General features: G+C 36.6%; 1 protein-coding gene across 8 annotated transcripts in view; it reads left to right on the top strand.

The window, feature by feature from the left end:
* LOC115209236 (tyrosine-protein kinase CSK) overlaps positions 1-21,274 on the top strand; it is a 344,806-nt gene extending 323,532 nt beyond the window's left edge. For all 8 annotated transcript variants that reach the window (XM_029777514.2, XM_036501474.1, XM_036501472.1 and 5 more), the window contains 7 exons: positions 4,705-4,873; positions 6,606-6,708; positions 12,023-12,181; positions 13,286-13,385; positions 14,542-14,637; positions 17,293-17,379; positions 19,021-21,274. In XM_029777514.2, coding sequence (XP_029633374.1) covers positions 4,705-4,873; positions 6,606-6,708; positions 12,023-12,181; positions 13,286-13,385; positions 14,542-14,637; positions 17,293-17,379; positions 19,021-19,197 — 891 coding nt within the window. In that variant the 3' untranslated portion in view covers positions 19,198-21,274. The remainder of the gene's footprint in view (positions 1-4,704; positions 4,874-6,605; positions 6,709-12,022; positions 12,182-13,285; positions 13,386-14,541; positions 14,638-17,292; positions 17,380-19,020) is intronic.
* Positions 21,275-23,529: the final 2,255 nt, after the last annotated feature.

Here is a 23,529-nt window from a genome sequence, read left to right as displayed (position 1 = left end):
ATTGTTACTGCTACTGGCCCTAGATGTAACCTGCATTCCCTGTCACCCTACCTGTGATCTCCCTGTACCTCATATGGAATTCCAACTTTACTGTATATTGAGCATGAGCACCTTTCACACTTCCCAACCCTTAACTCTAGCTGTATACTTTCAGAACACACATCCTCACTGTTAATTATATGGTCTTCTTGAGCAATAAATATCTTCATCTCCTCAGACTAATTAATTGAATCCTAGCACTCATACACTATGGGTGTATGAGTGCTTGAAAGGGAAGATAAAATTACATATTTGGCAGATGGACATAAGTAAGGAGAAGTCAGTATATATGTAAGATAAATTCCTTCAAATGCTAAGTAGTTGATGACTTTTGTTACCTAGTTGACCTAATTAGCAGTGGAGGTGGGTGATTTTCCAAAAGTGTATCTGCCAGAGCAAGAAATAAAGTAGAAGTCTGATAAGATAGTTACTTCTCTCCAAACGTTGAGTTATTTCATGATGCCTGTTTATGAAGTGTGATACTACATGGTAGCAAGACAGCAACTTTGAATGTGGAGAATATGCAAAGGATGGAAAGAAATTAGTTGAACACGCTTTGATGAATGTGTCATGTCTGTGTGCATGAACATTGTTATACAAATGAGCAGAGAGAAAAACTGGATATAAGGGGAATTATATGTAATATGCAAAAGAGAAGGCTACCCTTGTATGGCTGTGGTGATATGTACAAAGACTGACAGCTGCATGAAGAAGTAACAGATGCCTAAAGTGAGTGGAACCTGTGGAAGGAGGCAACTTGGGAAGACGTAGGACACCCATTATGTTCCTGTTTAGACATCATCTGCTTCTTGCTCTCCCACCCATTTGATATTCTCTCTTTCTCTCTATCACTGTACCATGCCACCCATATTCACATTCAATGCCTTCCAATCACAATTCCTATCATTCTGCACTCTCTCATCATATGATATTAAAAAGGGCATCCAAATATAGAAATCATACCAAAAATGGAGCATATGAACAAGATCTGGTTTTTTGAACCATTTAAGAAGAGGTGTTGACTTTGGATAAAAACTAACTTATTAGCTTATGACAAAAGTATCCAACTCATACCAGCATGGCAAGTTAGATGTGAAATGATGATGTGTGTGTGCCTCTGTGAGTATGTACATGTAGATATATACATATATAAATGTATATGTAAACCACATTATAGATTTAAAAAAGAAACCTCGGGGAAGCATTTGGCATACTAAATAAGCCTGACATATTGTGATATATGTGTTGAAAATATTTGAGCTTCTAAGATTATCTGAGCAACTAGTCAACAGCTCCCTCTAGGCATTTATAAAAATCTGTAAACAAGCAAGGGAGGTAACTCCAATAATTGATCAAAATTGTAATTCAATTATTGTAGTGAATCCTGTTTAAAGTCAATTAGTGAAAGCGGTTACTTAATAACTAATGCAATTCCTGCTGTACACGAAAATTAGTTGCAAAATATATTTCTAGAACTTCCGAATCACATCATGGTTTGTACACATAATGGTGATGGATGTGTGGCAAATTGAAAATTTCAAGTATAAATTTCTTTTAAAATTTCAAAAATTCTTTCACTTATCTTTTACAATCATTAGAGAAGAACTAAAATTTATTGTAAATGTACTCCAGAACATATCTGTTGTAGCAGGACAACTTTGTAACTGACACTGTGTGATTGAATATAATGGACAAATATATAAGCCTATATCTATACCATTTCTTCGTCTTTTATCTTTGTTTCAGTCATTGGACTGCAACCATGCTGGAGCACCACCTTGAAGGGTTTAGTTGAACAAATCAACTCTAGTATTTATTGTTTTTAGGTTTAGTATTTACTCTCTTGGTCTCTTTTGCCAAACTGCTAAGTTATGAGAACATAAACCAACCAACAGTTGTTTTCAAGCTGTGGTGGAATATGCACACACAACAGGCTTCCACGCTGTTTTCATCTACCAGGCTCACTCATAAGGCATTGGTCAACCAAGGACTATAGTAGAAAATATTTGCCCCAGGTGCTACACAATGAGACTGAACCCAAAACCATGTAGTTGTAAAGTGAGCTTCTTAACCATGTAGCCATGTTTCCATCTGGACAAAAAAGAAAAATGAAGAAAAACAAAGAATCAATCCCATATTTTTTCTGACCTCATAGAGTTTGTAATGTCATTAGTTGACATTTCATCCAATTGTACATGCAATGTTGGTTAAAATCTTGTGTTGCTATGACAGCAGAAGCAGGTGATGAGCCAACAGAATCATCACCATGCCAGGCTTAGAAGCATTTTGTTCATCTTTATGCTCTGAGTTTGAATTCTGTTGAGGTTGACTTTACTGTTCATCCTTTTGGGATCGATAAAATAAGTACCAGTTCAGCCTTGGGGATCAATGTAATCGACTTAGCCCCTCCATCTTCCCGAAATTGCTGGCTTTGTGCCAAAACTTGAAACCATTATTAGTACAGCAGAAATACTCTCGAATACAATTACAGTATCTGAAGTACACTGCTTAGTACAGTGGTTCCCAACCTTTTCACTATCAAGAACCCCTTTTATTTAAATGAGTTTTCCCACAGACCCCCCCAAGATATCAAAAGGTCTGTCAGCTTAACATGCTCATAGACCTTCAGTACTACCTTTGTGGACCACCAGGATTCTGCAGACCACATGTCGGGAACTACTGGTTTAGTACATCAAAATCTAAACTTATAATTTAATGACCCCTATATAATGTAATTTGAAATGTTTCTAAAAAAGTTTCTTACACTTCTACATTTGGACAGCTGTGTAATATCAGTCTGAACTTAATACACGAATATGCTTAATAGTTCTGTTTAGCAATTAGTTTCTCACTGAGAATACTCAAGAGTAAGAAAACTATATCACTTCATTTGTTATTAGTTTCTCCTCAGTTTGAACCTTTTACGTTGTAAACTTTATCTTAAAACCTTCTGTCTATACAATTGAATTGATTAAAAGAGGGTTTAATATCAATAGACCCAAGTATGGCTGTGTGGTATTGAGTTTGCCTTCCAACTACATGGTTTCAAAACCTTTTATCTATACATTTGAAATCGATTAAAATAGGGTTTAATATCAATAGACCCAAGTATATATAGCTGTGTGGTATTGAGTTTGTCTTCCAGCTACATGGTTTCAAGTTCAGTCCCACTGCATAGCACCTTAGGCAATGTTTTGTACTATAGCCATGGGCCAACCAAAGCCTTGCGAGTGGATTTGGTAGACTGTAACTGAATGAAGCCTTTCATGTGTGTGTGTGTAATTAAGATTCTGTTGAATTAGGTACTTATATTGAAGCATCTTGCTAGGTCGGTATAACCCACACACCAAAACAATATTAATTGAATACTGAATATCAAAACTCCATGCAGGGGTGTTTCTACCTGATATTCCTGCCATATGTGCAGACAATGCACCCCAGCTAAGTGAAGATATCCACTCTTAATTCAGACCTGTACTTTTTATAAAGGTACTTTCTATAGTATTTCTAAAGTGCAGATTCCAAGTTAGGTGAATAAAACATAAATGAGTAACAAAGATGTATAGGTGTCAATTCATTACAGCCGTTTCAAGTGATTACTTTAATTAATTAATGAAAACATTACATCATTTGAAAGAAACCATTCTTGTCAGATGATCGCATAGATTTCAAACATAAAGGATATAACCATTTCCTTAACATTTTCACATCATTAACACAACTCAAAATATTGACATTGTTTCTTTTGTCATATCTGCCACCGATGTGAATATTTTAAGGAAATGGTTATATCCTTTATGTTTGAAGTCTATGCAGTCATCTGACAAGAACAGTTTCTTTTGAATGATGTAATGTTTCCTTTAACCAATTAAATTAAAGGAGTCGCTTGAAATGGCTGTAATGAATTGACAGGTGTACATTTTTGTTACTTGTGTGTGTATGTATGTTTGTATATATATATATGTGTGTGTGTGTGTGTGTGTCCACTACTACTTGACAACTGGTGTTGGTTACTTTACATTCCCATAACTTAGCAGTTCAGCTAAAGAGGCTGACAGAATAAATACCAGGGCGATTCATTTGCCTAAAACCCTTCAAAGCAGTGCCCCAGTTTGGCTGCAGTCCAATGACTGAAACAAGTAAAAGATTATCTTCATGAAATACATAACAGATAGATTATAATGTAATATAATAATCATGGGCCTTGATACTTGCTATATCAAGATGTTCAATATTTTTTTTAGTCAATACAGCTCTGTAACTCTGTACAATACTGTAACTCTAATAATTATCTTCTGATAAATTTTGATTTAGTTAAAAAAATGTTTGCGAATATAACTTATAAATTATTAAAAAAACAAACTGTTTTTCCTATAGTTTCAAAATAGCAATTTTATTCCATGCCTAGAATTTTTTTTAATTTTTATTTTCCATTGTAAATTATCTGAAAAATATACTTCCTTAGATTATGTTAATATCTGTTTTAAATTCTTCATATGGGAATTTTGCATGATTCCGCAGATGTCGTTTTTAAATTCTTTAATAATTTAATACATATAAATAATAGCTAAATGATGTAAACTCTTTATAGAACATATATTCCATGTAAAGTTTGTTACAGTGTAGCAGAAGTGTTATTTATGCTTGCTATTTCTGATGTTGCAGCACTATGAGAAAGATGCTGATGGCTTGTGTACAAGACTTTCTAAACCACTTTGGAAAACCGGTAATAATTTTACAACAGTTAATTTTAAGGATTTTGAAAGAGGCGGCTGGGTAATTAATGCTGAATTCCTTGATATTAAAGAACCTATTGGTAAAGGAGAATTTGGTGGTAAGTATTAGTTTTAAAGTTAGTATTATTTCCATGCTCTGTTAGCTGCTAACTATAACTTTTTTTCTTTTTAAGTGGACAGCTTAAAAAAAAAAAACATTCTATATTTTACTTGTTTCAGTCACTGGACTGGAGCAATGCCTTAAATGATTTTAGTTGAACAGATTATCCTCCAGGACCTGTTTCAAGTCTGGTACTTATTTTATTGGCCTCTTTGACCAAACCACTAAGTTATGGGTGTGTAAACAAACCAACATATGTTGTTGAGTGGTGAGGGGGCAAACACAGGCAAAGGTACAAACACATGGATATATATACAACAGACTTCTACACAGTTTCCATTTACCAAATTCACTCACAAAGCATTTGTCAGTCCCAGGCTATAATAGAAGACACTTGCCCAAGGTGCCGCACAGTGGGATTGAACCTACAGCCATGTGGTTGCAAACTGAACTTCCTAACCTGTGTCTATTTTTTTGTTACAATACAGTTGGGAAATGAAATTTTCTCTATTTTAAATGCTTTATACAGAATAGATATCTTTTTCTGTTTTTTTCACGTTGTGCTTTAATTTTAAAAGTGAGACATTTTATAATGTGGTCTCTCAATCTTATATTCTGTAAATTATAAGGTTTTGAAGATCCTTTAATATTAATGAGAACATGATACCCTTCTGATGCTGTTATCATAAAAAAAAATATATGTGTTCTGTAAACTGATTGGTGTTGGGGAGGGCATCCAGCCATAGGAACCAGATGAAAAATGAATAACAAATGAGATGTGAACCTCTGGCTAGGTAACCCCCAAAGAGTGGAAATGCAAGGCTTAGTGATTAGGGCATTGGACTCATGGTCATAAGATTGTGGTTTCGATTCCTGGGCTAGGCAATGCATTGTGTTCTTGAGCAAAACACTTTATTTTACATTACATCTTGTGGAGAACATATCCATCACAGAAACCTAGGATATCAGCGTTAAGAGTCTCAAGAAAGAGCTTAAAAATAATATGTGCTGGTTCCAGCTATAACAATCTGTTCAATATATGCCAGCATGGAAAACAGGCATAAAAGGACACCACTGATGATGATGATGATGATGATGTCTGTGTTTGAAATACAAAAAAAAAACCCTAAAGCTGTATATCTGTGTTTTGTAGATTTCTGTTAAATAAAAATAGTAGTGAATATTTTTCTTAAGGAAAGGTATAGTTAACATCTGGTGCCATGTAAAAAGCACTGGTGCTGATGCCTCATGAAAAGCATTCAGTACACTCGAAAATAATTGGTGTTAGGAAGGGCATCTAAGCATCAAAATCATGCCAGAACAGACAGTGGGGCTTGGTGCTGCCCCTCGCCTTACCAGCTCCTGTCAAACTATCCAACCCATGCCAGCATGGGAAACAGACGTTAAATGGTGATGAGAATGATGAGGATGCTTTAAATCCAATTTGTAATGTATCTTTTTGGATGTGAATTAGCAGAATTGTAAAGCTAAAAGAACCATTAGGATATAGAAACTTTAATTAAAATGTTACAACACTTTTGGGTCATTATCATAGAGGTTCTTCTTATCAAGCAACAGTTTCAGTTCTATATTTGAGAGATGAGGAATTATGTACATTATTTACATTTGATGGATATTTGTCCTTTTCTTGATGAGGACAAATATCTGTCAAATGTAAATAATGAAGCAGTAATTTATTCATATTTCACTTTTGTCAATTTTACTAACAGATGTATATAAAGGCTGCTACAACCAACAGCTTGTTGCTGTGAAACAACTAAAAGACAGAAACAGAGCAGCGCAGACTTTTCTTAAAGAAGCATCCGTGATGACGTAAGTTATTTAACATATTTTTGTTTGTTTGTTTGGCCTCTGTTTACCTTTTCCCTTCATTGTGATAGTGTTGATGTTTCACTGCTACCATGACAACCAATGTTATTTCTTCGTTGAGTATAAGTTTGAAAGCTGATTCTATGGGAGGAAACGGCAAAAAAAACAGACCACTCTGGAAAACCACCATCCATGAGGGAACGGCGAATTTCGAGTCGAAAAGGTCTGCAGAGCTGGAGGAGAAAAGACGACGATGGAAGGAGCACCAACAACAACCACGTGCGACTCTCCCTTCCGGCACTAGATGTCCGCACTGTGACTGATCTTTTCGAGCAAGAATTGGTCTTATCAGTCACCTGCGGACTCACCAATAAATTTGCGCGAAGACCATCATCCTCGACCTTGAGGGATTGCCATAGTATGAAGAGTAGTCACAACTGAGTGAAATCTCCAGGCAGTTTAAATGCACAGGTCTCTGATACCCAAGTGGCTAAAACGTGTCAGCAGAAGGGCACTCAGGAGTCATGACTTAGATGTGGCCCAGTCCTCTTAAAGTGTAAGAAGTTAAGGGTCAAAACATTTTCCTGAGGTGGGTTTCTTCTCTGAAGACCTTCTGCTGTTCAGCTCTCTTGAGGGCTTCTTTCCAGTTACCCTTGTTGATGACAGCAATATTGTGATGATAACACGACCTTGCATAAATGTTGAAGGGTAGTGTGGCTGAAATCTATGAAATACATGAAGATGACTGCAAGAGTAAAGGAGCAACTCAGAACTTGGAAAGCGAAAAGTTCTCAAGACATGCAACAGCCATTAACAAGCAATTAAGATGTGGTGAATAATAATATAAGAACACCTTCTTGTACCATAAAGTTACCTATGACACAAACAACATAGGTGAGCCAGTGTGGGAGCCTCCACGTCATTGCTTGATTTTCTAAAAATAAAGTCGTTACCAGTACCGCCTGACTGGCCCTCATGCCGGTGGCACGTAAAAGCACCCACTACACTCTCGGAGTGGTTGGCATTAGGAAGGGCATCCAGCTGTAGAAACTCTGCCAGATCAGATTGGAGTCTGGTGCAGCCATCTGGTTTGCTTGACCTCAGTCAAATCGTCCAACCCATGCTAGCATGGAAAGCGGACGTTAAATGATGATAATGATGATAACCCTAATTCTCTCGAATCACATTCTAACATCTTAAAAAAAGGAAGGACACATTGAATATGTGGTCCTTCATATACAGAAAGATGGGATAGACAGTGTTTCATTACAGGTTTCATCACAGAGCTGACCTGGAACTAAATAACAAAAGCAAGAACAGCAGCAGTCAGGAAAATATGCCGCCTGACTGGCTCCTGTGCAGGTGGCATGTAAAATACACCATTCGAGCGTGGTCGTTACCTGTGCCGCCTGACTGGCCGCCTTGCCAGTGGCACATAAAGAGCACCCACTACACTCTCAGAGTGTTTGGCGTTAGGAAGGGTATCCAGCTGTAGAAACTTTGCCAGATCATATTAGAGCCTGGTGCAGCCTCCTGGCTTGCCAGTCCCCAGTCAAACCATCCAACCCATGCCAGCATGGAAAACGGACGTTAAATGAAGATGATGATGATTGTGACTGGTATCTCATTTGTTACCATATTTCTACTGAAATCCTCTGCTTCTATTTCATTTCATTTTAAAAATAAGGAAGAATTTAATCAAATAATTTTGTTATGTTGGTATTTGGGAAGCAAATTAAAATGCAGTTTTGATGGAAAGTTTAAATTTCAATTACTTTAAAACAAGAAGCTTCTATGATAGAACCAGGGAAGGTGGGGGGGAGGCAAGTTTGTTGCAAAATGGTTAGATACACCATTACTAACTGGCACTCCATTGGTTACGACAATGAGGGTTCCAGTTGTTCTGGTCAACAGAACAGCCTACTCATGGAATTAATTTGCAAGTGGCTGAGTATTCCACAGACATGTGTACTCTTAACATAGTTCTCAGGAAGATGCAGCATGACACAGAACGTGATAAAACTGGCCCTTTGAAATATAGTTACTAAATACTTTTGCCAGCTGAGTGGACTGTAGCAATGTGAAATAAAGTGTCTTGCTCAAGGACACAATGTATCACCAGGAATCAAACTCGCACCCTTACAACCATTAGCCAAATACCCTAACCACTAACCTATGTACTTTCACAACATTGCTATATTTGTGTGATTAAGAGAAAGTCAGTTTGTAAAACAAAAGGAATTGTGTTTGTGATAAACTGCCACTTGTTTTGAACAAGAACTTGAATGAAAACAGTTTATCAAATAGCATTAAGCTTATGCGAACACTTTAGTCATTTGTTGTGAATTTATGTAAAGGTGTTTTAGAGTTAGGCATCAAAGGCTGGTTAAGATCAAAACAGTAATTCAATCAATAACATTTCATTTAAAATAACAAGAGAGAGAAATCATATCATTTTATTATTTTCATTGATTTTTGCTTTTATTGATCTCTGACTGCTAAGCTGTAAATTAAAATTAACACCAATTGTCTCAATACCAGGCTCTTGTACATGTTAGTGTATAGTATGTTGTAAAAAAAAATGGTTTCATGGTTATGGTGCCAAAAAATGAATTCATCAGTCTCTAACTGTTCCTCTGTACTTTTTAGTTAATGCATGAATTGGGTTGTTGCTTTTTTAAACATAGGAATGAGCACTGTGTTGGTACTGTGTAAAAAGCATCCATGCTGATACTACATATAAACTGCTGGTGCTATGTAAAAAGCATTGAGTACATACCTTAAAGTGGTTAGCATTAGGAAGGGTATCCAACTGCAGAAATCATGCTAATTGGTGCTTGGTGCAGCTCTCCCGCTTGCAACCTCCTGTCAAGCCACCCACCACTTGTCAGCATGGAAAGTGGACATTAAATGATGAGGATAAATAGATTTACTTATTAAGGATTGCATTAAGGAAGTTGTACATTCTCATTACACAAACTTGCGTGAATCTTTGTAGGTGTCAAATTCTTCCATTTACCTCGTCATGCTTGACTGGTTAATAGCAGGAGAGTCATTTAGATTACTTAGATAAGTTACAACCAAAATTGGCCCAGGCCATGTCTAATTCAATAGCACCAAGTATTCCAACAATATACAAATGACTAAATTTATATCAACCAGTTCATTGATATTAACATGAAAAGTTAAATATAATTTACATATAGGAGTGGCTGTGTGATAAGAAGCTTGTTTACCAATCACATGGTTCCGGATTCAGTCCCACTGCATGGCACCTTGGGCAAGTGTCTTCTACTATGGCCCCGGGCCGACCAAAGCCTTGTGAGTGGATTTGGTAGACGGAAACTGAAAGAAACCTGTCGTATATATGTATATATATATATATATGTATGTGCGTGTGTGTTTGCGTGTCTGTGTTTGTCCCCCTAGCATTGCTTGACAACCGATGCTGGTGTGTTTACGTCCCCGTCACTTAGCGGTTCGGCAAAAAAAGAGGCCGATAGAATAAGTACTGGGCTTACAAAGAATAAGTCCCGGGGTCGATTTGCTCGACTAAAGGCGGTGCTCCAGCATGGCCACAGTCAAATGACTGAAACAAGTAAAAGAGTATATGTATGTATCTTTGTGTGCATGTGTAAAACAAGGTTCATTCAAAGCTTTACTTTTTACTATTTTTACCTCCACTGTTTATCAAAATTCTAAACAACTCTCTATGAAATAACATGATACATTCAGGTCATATCTTTAATATGTATGCAATACAAAAGTTAGTTTATTTATGTATGCAGTCTATTTGGTATAACTCCACAAAATGAATTAACTTAAACATTTCCCATCTTCAAATTAACTTGTATAATCCACAGGTTGTTTTAATTTCATATTTCTTACATTAATTTTTTTATGTAGTTATAAAATTTCAACGTCTCTCTTTCTTTCTTATGTTTGAAGTGTTTGATCTGCAGTTATTTTCCCACCATAATTGCATGTCTAACATGACTGAATACAACCATTTTTATGTTGTATTTTTTAGCTTTTATACTGATAAAAATGTGAAACTCATTTATTGAAGTGTTATTGAAGTCTGGACAAGGCAAAATACTTTCTGTATTATAACAGCAGTGATTGCATAAATTAACTGCTTCTAATAGAAACACTGCAAATCATTTGCTTTGTTAAATATAGATTATTTTGTATGTAGGAAAAAATTTACTTTCATCTTCAGTTATCATTTCAGTATTTTCTCAGTTGAGGGATCTTTATCTTGCAAGTTACTTGGCAACCCCATTGGCACTAGTTCTACATAAAAAGCATCCGGTACATTCTGTAAAGTGGTTGGTGTTAGGAAGGGCATCCAACCATAGAAACCATGCCAAAGCGGATGATGGAGCAGGTACAGTTCTCTGGTTTGCCTGCTCCTATCAAACCATCCAACCTATGCCAGCATGGAAGATGGATGTTAAATAATGATGATAATGCAATATTTGCCTCAATTTTGCCTCAAAATAACATATAGTTCATCTATTGAATATTTATATATGCATATTTGTCTGGATACATATGCATGTATAAAAATATATATATCATTTTCTTTTTGAGAGGTAAAGAAAATACAATTAAGTTTAAAGGAGAAAGATATTTTGGGTTTATTTTAATAAGTTTAATCAAGAATTAGCAAAGAATGTTGCATTATGTATAAACACATGTCTGTATTTTTCTTTCATCAGCATTGTAACCTTTTCTTAATTTCTCTCATAAGTATTTTAAGTTCATAAATTTCAATTTTTTTATGAAAGTTTTTTGATAGAATTTTTTTTAACAGTAGGACATTTATGCAAGGTGTGGCACAAAAAAAAAATTCAGCTTCACCATTTGTGACAATCATTTCAGTAGTACCCACAATGTAGTTCTCAGGGAGATTCGGCTTGACCAAGGCTGGTTCTTTGAAATATAGGTACTAAATATTTTTGCTAGCTAAATGGACTGGAGCAACATGGAATTAAGTGTCTTGCTCAAGGACACAACACACCACCAAGAATCAAAACTCATGACCCAAACCCTTACCACTAAGCCATATACTTCTGCTAGGACACCATCTGCTTAACTTCACTAGTTCCATACCAATAACCATGTAAAATATGGGAGGGAAAGAAAACACTTGCTTAAAAGTTACATCCAATGGTACTCTATTCCATTGTGCTTGAACTTGTGAACAACAAATATTGAAAGAGATGCACTGGGCTTATATTATTAAATTAAGAGGAATATTTTACTGAGTTTTATATTCAAATGAATTTTAATCTTTTTAACTTCATTACAGGTCAATGAGACATCCAAATCTTGTGCAGCTTATTGGTGTAGTGCTTGGAGAAAACATTTTTCTTGTCACTGAATTTATGGGAAAGGGAAACCTTGTCGAATACCTTCGATCACGAGGGAGAAGTGTTATCACTAAGAGGGACCAAATAAACTTTGCAACGTAAGTTTTGTAACAAGTTTTTTTTTTACTACAGATAAAACTATTCATATCTCAGTTGCAATCTGAGAAGTGGATTTCTAAGTTTGTACCAAGAATGCTTAATAAATGACTTTATTATTTTGTAATTTAACAACTGTTTTTTTTTTTTCTCATATAGGATCAGCAGTATTCTTTGTGTAGTTAGCCTTAATATTGGTTAGATAACTTTTGTTTTCTACAAATCTTGAATGCTATACCTAGGTCTCTGGAACAAAACAGATTTACCCATAAGTCCACTCTACTGAGTGGTTGGTGCTAGGAAGGGCATCCAGCTGTAAAAATCCTGCCAAAACAGTCACAGAAGTCTGGTGCAGGCTTCGGCCTGGCTGGCTGTTGTGGTACCATCCCACCCATGCTAGCATGAAAGGCAGACATTAAATGATGATGATGATGGAAAGGTTTCATACATCTTGCATGTACATGTTTGTGGGACATGTAACAACAGTACCTGCTGATAGTTTCCTAAAAGTTGTGGGTTTGGTGCGGGATCAAAAATCTTGTTACAGAAATATTGGCAAACACATCATTCAATAAGTCTCACAGCTCCATGAATCACATTATATTCATAGCTCAGGTGTAATAATAACCTGTAATGTTCTGAAACTCACTGGATCATTGAGGTTTTATCTTCATGTCATTTTAAAGAAGAATTTTAGAGGAGATGGCCCTTGTTTTCTTCAGACTTATGGAAAGATCGTAGTTCAACAGTGCAGACAACAAGTTATGAATAGTGAAGATATATATCTCTGATTGTTTTTCGATGGTCAACTAATAAATTAATCCTTTCAATGATACTTTTATTGAGGTATTGTTGATGGCTAGATAATGCAGTGAAGTTATTTTCTGCCAGTGAGACAGCACAACACTATTGATGATATGCAATCGAGTTAGCCCTTACTGTTTTGGTTGATTACTCTAAGTACTAACCTGGAAAATAGACACCAATCTGACTTTGTATAAAAATGGTTTTAAAGAACGTAGAAGAGTAGTATTAATAGGGATATATTTATTTCTAATGTGCATTTTTACAATTTTTCTTATTTTGTTATTTCTCAATTCCTGTAGAGATACATGTGCAGGAATGGCATATTTGGAAGCCAAGAATTTAGTTCATCGGGATCTTGCTGCACGAAATGTTCTAGTTCATGAAGATGGTACTGCTAAAGTGAGTTTCTTTTCTTCTTTCTTTTTTTATATATTCTTTTATTAGTTTGAATTATTTTAACTCTGGTTGTGGTTGGGCACTTCCTTCAAGACTTTTACTTGATTGTGGCCGATGCCAGTGCCCCCTGAGTGGGTCCCGTGCCGGTGGTACATGAAAAGCACTATCTGAACGTGATCGATGCCTGGCCCACCTGACTGGCTTCTGTGCTAGTGGCATGTAAAAAGCACCCACTACACTCTTTCATGGAAGATGGACATTAAAAGACGACAATGATCCATTCACTCAATTCCAGCAAGATAATGCAGAATTTCTTTTTAAGGACTTCTGAGATTGGAGCCCTGTAAAAAAAAAAAAAAAATTGTGAAAGAGGAGGTATTCTGAAACCACATATCTTGCAACAGAATGCAGTGTCGCACGCAGCCAGGGTGTTATGTAGTGATGTTAAACTGACAAATTATTAAATCTCACCACCACTTCAAGTAGGCCAGGGTGGGGTTTGAACTTGGAACACAAACAATCAGAACAAATATTGCAATGCATCCCATTTCATGTTCTGACAGCACTACCTATCCACTACCCAGGATTGGTACTTTTTTTTTATCAAGCCTAAAAGATAAAAATCTAAGTTGACTTCAACACAGTTTGATCTCAGTGCAAAGAGTTAGAACAAATACAGGGAGGCATTCTATTCTATGCATTAATGACTCTACCCTATAATTTTGCTACCTGTAAATAGTTTGTCTCTACTTAGGTGTATGAACTATAAATAGGTTTGCCTACAAATAAATGCATTAATAAATACATTTTTGGTTTTATATATTTATCAAAAACTATTCTTTTGATTTGATGTCTCTGGGTTTCTTCAAACAGGAGAGTATTGCTGAGATCCCCAAAGAAATCTTAGTGCTATTTGCACTTTAAGAATGGGTGAGAGCGTAAACACAACAGCCTCAGTAATCCTGTGAAGAGCAGCTACCCCACCTGTTAGTAATTTTGAAAGACATCAAGTCTAATTTAAATTGACAGAAGAATTTCTTGTGTTGTTATTGAATATTTCTTATAAGTTTTCATGAAGATGGTAATAAAACATTATTTATTTATGTTGTTTGTGTATAGTTTATGCTGATTATTTTTATTTCTCTTTAATTCACATTAGGTTTCAGATTTTGGATTAGCCAAATTTGAGTCATTTAGCCAGGAAGGGGGCCGATTCCCTATCAAATGGACTGCACCTGAAGCTATACGAAAAAATGTAAGTTTTTAACGTCTTATCATTTTATTTTTAAAACACATGTTGGTCATGTTATTTATTTAATCAGTCAGTTTAAATGTCTGCGTAAAGTTAGTAAGTCATAACAGACTGAGGAAGATATCTAAGAACCGTTATACAAAGAATAAATCAAAAACAAAAGCACTAGGGAAAAAATGGAGGAAGAAGTGGGAACAGATAACAAACAGTTGAATGTCTCAGTTGTTAAAATCTTTTTGTAGTTCTCTTGAATTACAAGGTGGTACCAAAAAGTTTCTTGACTAGTTCTGTAGCTTGCCAACAAATGGCAGTACACAGTTATGTGTGCAGTGAGAGCTAGCAGTGATCTTGATGAGGCAGTGTGTTGAGTGACATTGTTGTGTTTACTTTGCAAGTTGTGAAATTTATGGTTTTGCGATCATGTGTATGTTGGGGCCTGTGATTTTGTCATGGACGGGAACAAAGAGCCAACATGAAATTTTGCGTTAAACTTGGGAAGTTTGCTACAGAGACATTGAGTACACTTTGTCAAGCTTACAGTGACAAGGCAATGGGTCATACACAATGTTTTGAGCAGCACAGGTGCATCAAAAACGGAAGAGTGTCCCTGGAAGACCTGTCACGAGTGTCACCCCCAAAAATGTGGAGAAAACTCATCAGCTTCTGCATGGGAATTGTAAGAGGACAATCAACGACAATTTGAAGCATTTGAGGGGACATTTGGTGAAAGCAACTGGATCCGTAGAACGCGAAGAATTGAATTCTTCATGACGACAATGTGCCCTGTTACCAAGCTCTCCTCACTTGTGAGTTTCTTGCCAAAAACAACATGGTATCACTTCTGCACTCGTCCTGTTTGCCAGATTTAGCATTTGTAGACTTCCATCTCTTTCCCAAGATGAAAATGCCACTCAGAGGTTGTCGTTTTAACAACCTTGTCAAGATCGAGAGTGAATCACAAAAGATCATTGTCTTGCTTATAGAAAGTGACTTCCAGGCCAGATTCTAAAAGTGACAGGAATGCTGAAACTGGTGTATTGCTGCATAAGGTGACTATGACTATTTCAAAGGAAATGATGATAAAATTTAGGAAAATAAGTTATTTTTTATTAGACATAACTAATCTGGGAACATTTTGATACCACCTCATAGAACTTCTCTATGATTGGTAAATCTCTGAAAATAAATTGCTTCTCCAACTTTGGTAGCATTTTTAAGATCATTTTTAAAATGTCCTTTTTTTCTCAGTCCTGTAATATTTACATTCAAACAAATATTGCCATAAAGTTTCTGGCTATTTTCTACAAGGGCATAACAATGTGTTAGATACAATCTCTTCAAAACCAACAAAGTTTTTTTATTAACTTTCCTCAACATCTGATACATTGTATACGTTGATAGATCTGGCTGAAATAGTGTAGGATAGTTCAATTGTTTATCTTTTGACTTTGATTTATTTCCCCCATTCCTTATCAATTTTGCTTTGACTTGTGAAAGATTTAAAACAGTTTATATCAATTATTTCTTTTTCTCCTCCCTCTTTTGTTGATTCATCTGCCTTCCTGTAATTGCAGCCTAATATAAGACATCTCTTCAAATTTATTACCTAATTTTTCATGATGAAAAATGCCTTTTCCTTTCTATACAGTTTTAATATTTACTACCTTTTACTTATAAATAAAATTTATTTATAATTTAGGTGTCAAGCTAGCAGAATCATTACTCTGCTGGACAAAATGCTTACTGATATTTCTTCTAGCTTTACAATCTGAGGGTTGACTTTGCTTTCCATCCTTTTATCCTTTTAGGGGTCAATAAAATAAGTACCAGTCGAGCTCTGGAGTTGATGTAATCGACTAATCCCCGCCTCACAAAATTTCAGGCTTTGTGCCTATAGTAGAAAGAATTTATAAATGCTGTAGTGCAGATAATAGTAGATTATTTGACCTTTTGGTAGCTGGAGATATCTTTCAATGGGCTACAAGTTCAATTGATTTAGAGGAAGAGAGAACAATTATATCAAGCCCAGTACATAATTGGTAATTATTTTACCAGTGCTAGAAGAATTAGTCATAGTCAGCTGGATTTGAACTCACGACATAAGGAGCTGTAGCTAAAAATCCCATGGGATTATGTCTGACATTTTAATGATTTTCCCAATGCACCAGCCTAAACTGTTAATAAGTTAACTTACATGTGTGGTGTGTGTGCTATGAAGGGCATCCAGCCATAGAAATCATACCAAAGCAGACATTGGAACTTGGTGCATTCCTCTGGCTCACCAGTTCCTATCAAGTTGATGTTGAGGGTGACGATGACAATGACGACAGTTGTGTGTGAGAGAGAGAGAGAGAGAGAGGGACGGACGGACAGACAGACAGAGACAGAGAGCTGAAGAAATGAAATTTTTATAATCTGCAAGGACTTGTAAAACCAATTTGTAACTCTGACTCCAGATTTAGTTGTGTCAAAAAAGAGAAATAGCAGCTCCTATACAGTTATTCAGTTTATCACCCTGTAGCATGCACAAAAGGCCTGGCAACTATTTCTTCCGTTGCTAAATGAACTATAACGTGTACAGTTTAATGCTATTCCCAAAGACACATTTGAAGTATCAAAGAATTTTCTCCTTCCAACTATGATTGTCTATCTTCACAGGTTTTCACCAGTAAATCAGATGTCTGGAGTTTTGGTATATTATTGTGGGAAATATATTCGTTTGGCAGAGTGCCTTATCCACGTATTGTAAGTATAACACACAACCATTTATTTTACTTTTTCATATCTCTTATGCGACCTCCCTCTCTACTATAACCCCACTCAGTTGAAGGGTTTCTTGTTTTTGTCTTGCATATTACTTGGCAACCTCACTAGTGCCAGTGCCATGTAAAAAGCATCCAGTACACTCTGTACAGTGGTTGGCATTAGGAAGGGCATCCAGTCAGAGTAACCATGTCAGTATTTAAATGTATGACTGTTGGGATGTCCTCCCCAATTTGTTAGAATTTCAATGACTCCAAATAAGAACTCAGACTGTGATCTCCGTCCAACCATTTGTATCAAAGGAATGCGTGTGCAAAATGATTGACACAGGCATGACTCTGTGGTCAAGAAACTTGCTTCCCAACCACATGGTTCCAGATTCGGTCCCACTGAAAGCTACAAAGTAAAGTTGACCTCAGTCATCATCATCATCATTATCCATCATTTTGAATCTGGGTTTTGTCCCTGTTAACAGGGGTGGGCAGATCTACCTCAGTGCCATAACAACTGCCCTCTCACCATCTCACCTGGTTTTGGCTGTCCTCCCTTCTCAAGCCAACTCCCCACCCCAATCTCCCCCACCTGTCCCCTCCATATTTTCTTTAGTCTATCTCGCTTTCACTGTCCATTTACCTCAAACTCTAACACCCTCTTCAGAACATGCTCCTCATCCTTCCTCAACCACATGCTCATGCCACCGCACTCCATTCACCCTTGCCAGCCATTCCACTGATTCCTCCAACCACAGCATCCCCATCAAGTCCTCAGTCCCCCTCTTATCAAACAGCCTCATGCCACACATTTCTCTCACCATTGCTCTCTCAATCCTTCTCAAAATCCAAAGTTCAAAAGCAACAAGGTTCCTTAATAAATCCTGCGGAATATTTTGTTCACCAGTCTACTGATTCTGCTATTCAACCAAATTTGATGCTCTGAAAACTACACTGTAGACTCAAGATTAAAACTTGCATGTCTTGAACCTACATGAGATATACACTGAAATTATCTTAATATTTCCATGTTGATGTTGTTGCTGCATGGAAAACATCATCATCATCGTTTAACGACTATTTTCTGTGCTAGCATGGGTTGGACAGTTCAACCGGGGCCTGGGAAGACAGGAGGCTGCACCAGGCTCCAGTCTGACCTGGCAGTGTTTCTACAGCTGGATGCCCTTCCTAATGCCAACCGCTCCACTCCGTGAGTGTAGTGGGTGTTTTTTACGTACCACTGGCACAGGTGCCAGGGGAGGCTGGCAGCGGCCACGATCGGTTGGTGCTTTTTACGTGTCACTGGCACAGAAGCCAGTCAAGGCAGTGCTGGCATCAGCCACGTTCGGATGGTGCTTTTTACGTGCCACCGGTACAGGTATCACAACTACAATTTCCATTTGATTTTTATTTTGATGTCGATGCACTTAGAAAAGTAGATATCAAAACACTGATATTTATGTATATCCATAGAGAGCAAAACTAACAGGTGACCCAGTGGTTACAGTGAGAGAAGTGGGGAGGGTTGTTCATTATTCTTTTTTCTGTTAATTTATCTGAAATTAGTTTACCAAATTTTCATTCAGATTTGTTTTTTCTTTTCTTTCTCCACCTTTTTTTGCTACTTATCAAGCCTCTTGCTGAAGTTGTACGACATGTCGAAAGGGGCTACAGAATGGAGACCCCAGACGGCTGCCCTCCTGAAATATACCGAATCATGCGACACACCTGGGATATGGAACCAAATCATCGGCCGTTGTTTCAGGATATCTTGAATATGTTGCACAATTTACGTGCCACCACTGTGTGAATGGAGAACTAAATTAAAGGAAAAAAAATTACAAAAAAAAAAAGAAAAGAAAATCAAGCAATTAAAACAAAAAACAAACAAACAAAAAAAAAGAAGAAAAATACAGACATTTGTTTTCTTCCTTCACCCCACTCCCACCTCCGCTCATTCATTGGTCTTCATATTATTTTCTTGTCTTTTCTTATAATTTTTTTTTTTTTGTTTTATTTTTAAAAAATTTCTTTTCAAAACCATCAAATGCTGCTGCTGCAACTGAAATTGTCGACACTACCCTCAATACTGCTGTAGCCAACCAAAATATTCTTTCATCTCTCAACGTGGAATCTAAATCATCTTTTTTTTTTTCTCTTCTTGTTTGCCAGACGTTATGACTAACCATTTAACTAATACACAATTCATGCAGTTGTTTGTGTCACTATGTGCACATCTGTATCCTTATATGTGCATGTATGTGTGTTTTTATGTGTGCTGACGGATATGTAACTATATTGAGTATATATTCTTCTTCATACACTCTTGCACACACAAACACACATCAATATAACTGCAAGTAATCTGTATATGTTTATACTCTATATGCATACAATATGTCCTTTATATGTACTTGTGTGTATATGATGTTCATCTCTGTGTTTGCATTTAAAACTTTCTGTGAAATAGTGTTTTTTTTTAATTTGAAACATTTCTCCCTCTTGTTATCTCCCCTTCCACCTCTTATTTCTGTCATTTGATATTCTAGTGTATCTACTACATTCGCCCCTCTATTACAGTACCCTTTTAAAATCTCCCTTTTATCACTTGTTAAGTTTAATAGTATCCCATTGCCTAAAGTCTGGTTGGACTTTTATCACTTTTCTCCACTTCAGCCCACCTAAAAATGCCTCTTTCAGCATTATTGATGAAATAAACGACCAGTTAAGTACAAGGATCTGTTTAATTGACTAATCTATTTAATTGGCTAATCTCTCCTCTCAAAATCTCAGGCATTGCTCCTAAATTAGAAACATTTACCTGACTACATTACACTCTTTCCCTTAGCATGTTCCAATCCTATTTCAATTATTTCTATTTATCCCTATTTGCCCTCTACCCCCAATGTTTCTAATAGAATGTCCCTATGTAATCCCTTCCTACAGATGTTTCTTTTGTAAGCTCCTTACCTAGTATTCCAACACTGTTTCTGTTAATATACTCTTTGATTCTATACATGTCATCATAGCCCCTTCCACCACGCCATTATCTATCTACCATTACCCCACCTCCACTCCACCAAAATTGCTTTAGTTTCTTTAATTTTCATTATTATATTTTTAATAAAAAATAGCCTTTTTTTCGTTAAACAAAAAGCAAAGAAATCAAGTTCCAAATGAAAAAGAAAAAAAAAAGACATTCATTGACCATGTTTTTTTTTTGTTGTTTTTTTTTTTTTTCAAATTCTTGTCTCTTCTTTCAACCAATGTTGTGACTATCTAGAGTACATCTAGAATACATCTGGTGTTAATATTGTGCTGCATTCAGAACCAATGCAGTATTCACTTTGTTTGCATCTAAATTACTTCTGGTGTACATCTGGTGTACAGCAGTCACTGGCATATTCCAAAAGACTTCAAGCCAGTTCTTCACTTTTGCTGTGTCTTCAATGTGACCCCCACCTCTCTCTCTATCTCTCTTTTTCTCTCTCTCTCTCTCTATCTTTCTCTCTCTTTCTCTCTGCTGTTTGGTGTTGCATGCTACCATTGGCTCTCTAATACCAACTTATCACGGCTGCTAATATTATTAAAAAAAGAAAAAAATTTTTAAAAAAAAGACTGCCACAACCATCACCACTACTGCTGCTACTACCACCACCACTTCTATCACAACTGCTAATGTTAACATCACCACTTTTATATCCACACCAAACGCAGGGTACTTTGCAAACAAGAAGACACTTGGCATATTTGTGGCATTGGTCATATGGAGGTAAAGAAAAAAAAGCTTACACGTCACTCGGAAATGAAGAAATTGTCATATATTGACACGATTATTGAAAAATTTAAGCAAATGGACATTAAAGCTATTTTAACAATTTTTAAAATCAGATTTGCTTTTTTTATATTTTCTTTTCGTGTTTGTGTTTTAACCATGGTTACTAGAATAAGGAAGGTGTGAAAGAAGTTCAAGCAGTTGTTACCTCCCTTGGCAGCCACCTGCCAAGTGTGATGCAGCATAATAATGAGATATACTTTGAAGGTGGAGGTTAGAGGGGAAATTGGGTGAACCTGAATGAACTAAACATTTGCATAAAAGAGATTCCAGCTGTGACCATCTAGTATATTTTTCCAGTCATTTAGGGCTACATTATCCATTGTGTTCTTTCTTTATAAATAGAGCAGTGTGATTTAAACCAGCCATATCTGGCCTAAATATTTTCTTTCTTTTATGCTCAGACTGGCCATATCTGGCCTCTCACTCCTCCCTTACAATGTCACCACATACAAATCACCCAGTTCCCTACCATCTGTGAGATGGTGATGAAAAGTGTATACGAAAGCAATTATATTGTATAGCAGTGCACTTGCTCACACTGACTCTAAAAACAAAAAGTTATGTAAATTCTATTACAAAAGGGTGTTGAGAATTTTGGGGAGAGAGCCTACACCCAAGTAAGCTGTAAAGAGATACCAGTCATTGAAATTGGCAGCTATATAGTCATTGATTAAGGAAATTGGGGCAATTAGACCACAAAGAATAATTGCTGAGTTGCTTCAAATATCTATCAAAGTAGATCATGCATTACATAGTCATTCAGGTAGGACAGGAATGTGCCTATCCTACCTGATTTAACAGTATCTCATCAACTGCTACAAGGATAAAGGAGACATTCCAGAGAGTGTTAAAACAGTGATTTCAAATTGTTGGACTAAATATATGAAAGTTACAGCAAAACTGATTCAGAGAATTGGCCCAGACAAGATATAGTTCAGGTTTGTATGATGGTGTATCACTGGTGCATTCTTATGGAGACAGTTACAGGAGAAATACTTAGCTAGAAGTAAGCCATTCTGCCTAGATTTTGACAACTTATAGAAAACAGTTGATAGGATTTCATACTCTGTAATCTGGTGATCATTTAGAAAATATAAGCCATTTACAGATATGCTGTCAGCAAGATGATGGTTAAAAAATTCTGTGAGGAATTTAGCAAGCAAGTTGGTGTCCATCTAGGTTCAATATTCATCCAGGTTCTGTTTATTATGATCCTCAAGGCCATAACAAAGGAGTTTAAGGATAGCTGTGTATGAGATTTGTATGTTATTGACCTAGTTCTCATAGCTGAGTCGGTCAAAGATTTGGGGACAAATCTAGCAAAAACTAAATATTGATATGTCGGAAAACAGACAAATCACAGACCCCTTTGGGGAGATGGTCCAGCTCATTATGTAGAAAAGGTGTTGGGAGAAACTCCATAAGATGTACCCAGTCCAAGCTATGGACACATAAAAGGTGCAATGGTATCACAGGAAGACTAACAGAGAAAGTCTTTACATGTGGCAGATGTGCAGATACATTAAACACCAGAAATTGTACAACAAATAGACTCCCTCAAATGTCATGGGGGAGGTTCTTCTAAACGCATAGCTACAAGAATAGGCTGGGTAAAGTTCAGAGAGCTACTGCCTTTGTTAGTAATGAAGGGCTTTTCCTTCAGAGTGAAAGGTAGATAGTATGAGGCCTGTGTATGAATAGCTATGCTACATGGGCTGTGGCTATTGAGGATATATGCAATGGCTGGATGGCTAATGTCAGTGTGTGTATATGACAGAGTGTAAGGGATTTGAGAGAAAAACTGGGTATACATAGCATCAGATGTAGCATGCAAGAGAGAAGACTGTTCTGGTACAGTCGTGTGATATGTATGAGTAAATACAGTTGCATCAAGAGGTGCCAATCTCTAATTGTAGTGAGAATGTGGAAAGTGTAGACCCAGGAAGACATGGGATGAAGTGGTGAGAAAGGGTCTATGATGTTAGGACTAAAAAAAAGGATGGCAAGGGACTGAGACTCCAGGTGGTTTGCACCCATTGTATCAAGGGGTTGCTGATAGTAAGGGAAAACATGCCAAAATAGTAAGTGCACATGAGACATGGTCCAACTCTCTATAGAAGGATAGTAACTCTAAATAAGAACTAATTTGAACTTTAACAACCTGATCAGTCAATGTCAGCATGGAAAAAATCAATCTAAAAATAGTGATGGTGTATCTAGGACAACATCATACAATATAACCTTTTAAGATGGAGAGGTGTCATTTGACGTTTCTAGTTTTTTGTTGTTTACTATTTCTAGTAG

This window comes from Octopus sinensis, linkage group LG3 (genome assembly GCF_006345805.1).
Source record: "Octopus sinensis linkage group LG3, ASM634580v1, whole genome shotgun sequence".
NCBI classification, from domain to species: Eukaryota; Metazoa; Mollusca; class Cephalopoda; order Octopoda; family Octopodidae; genus Octopus; species Octopus sinensis.
This window is presented reverse-complemented; position numbering and strand designations above follow the sequence as displayed.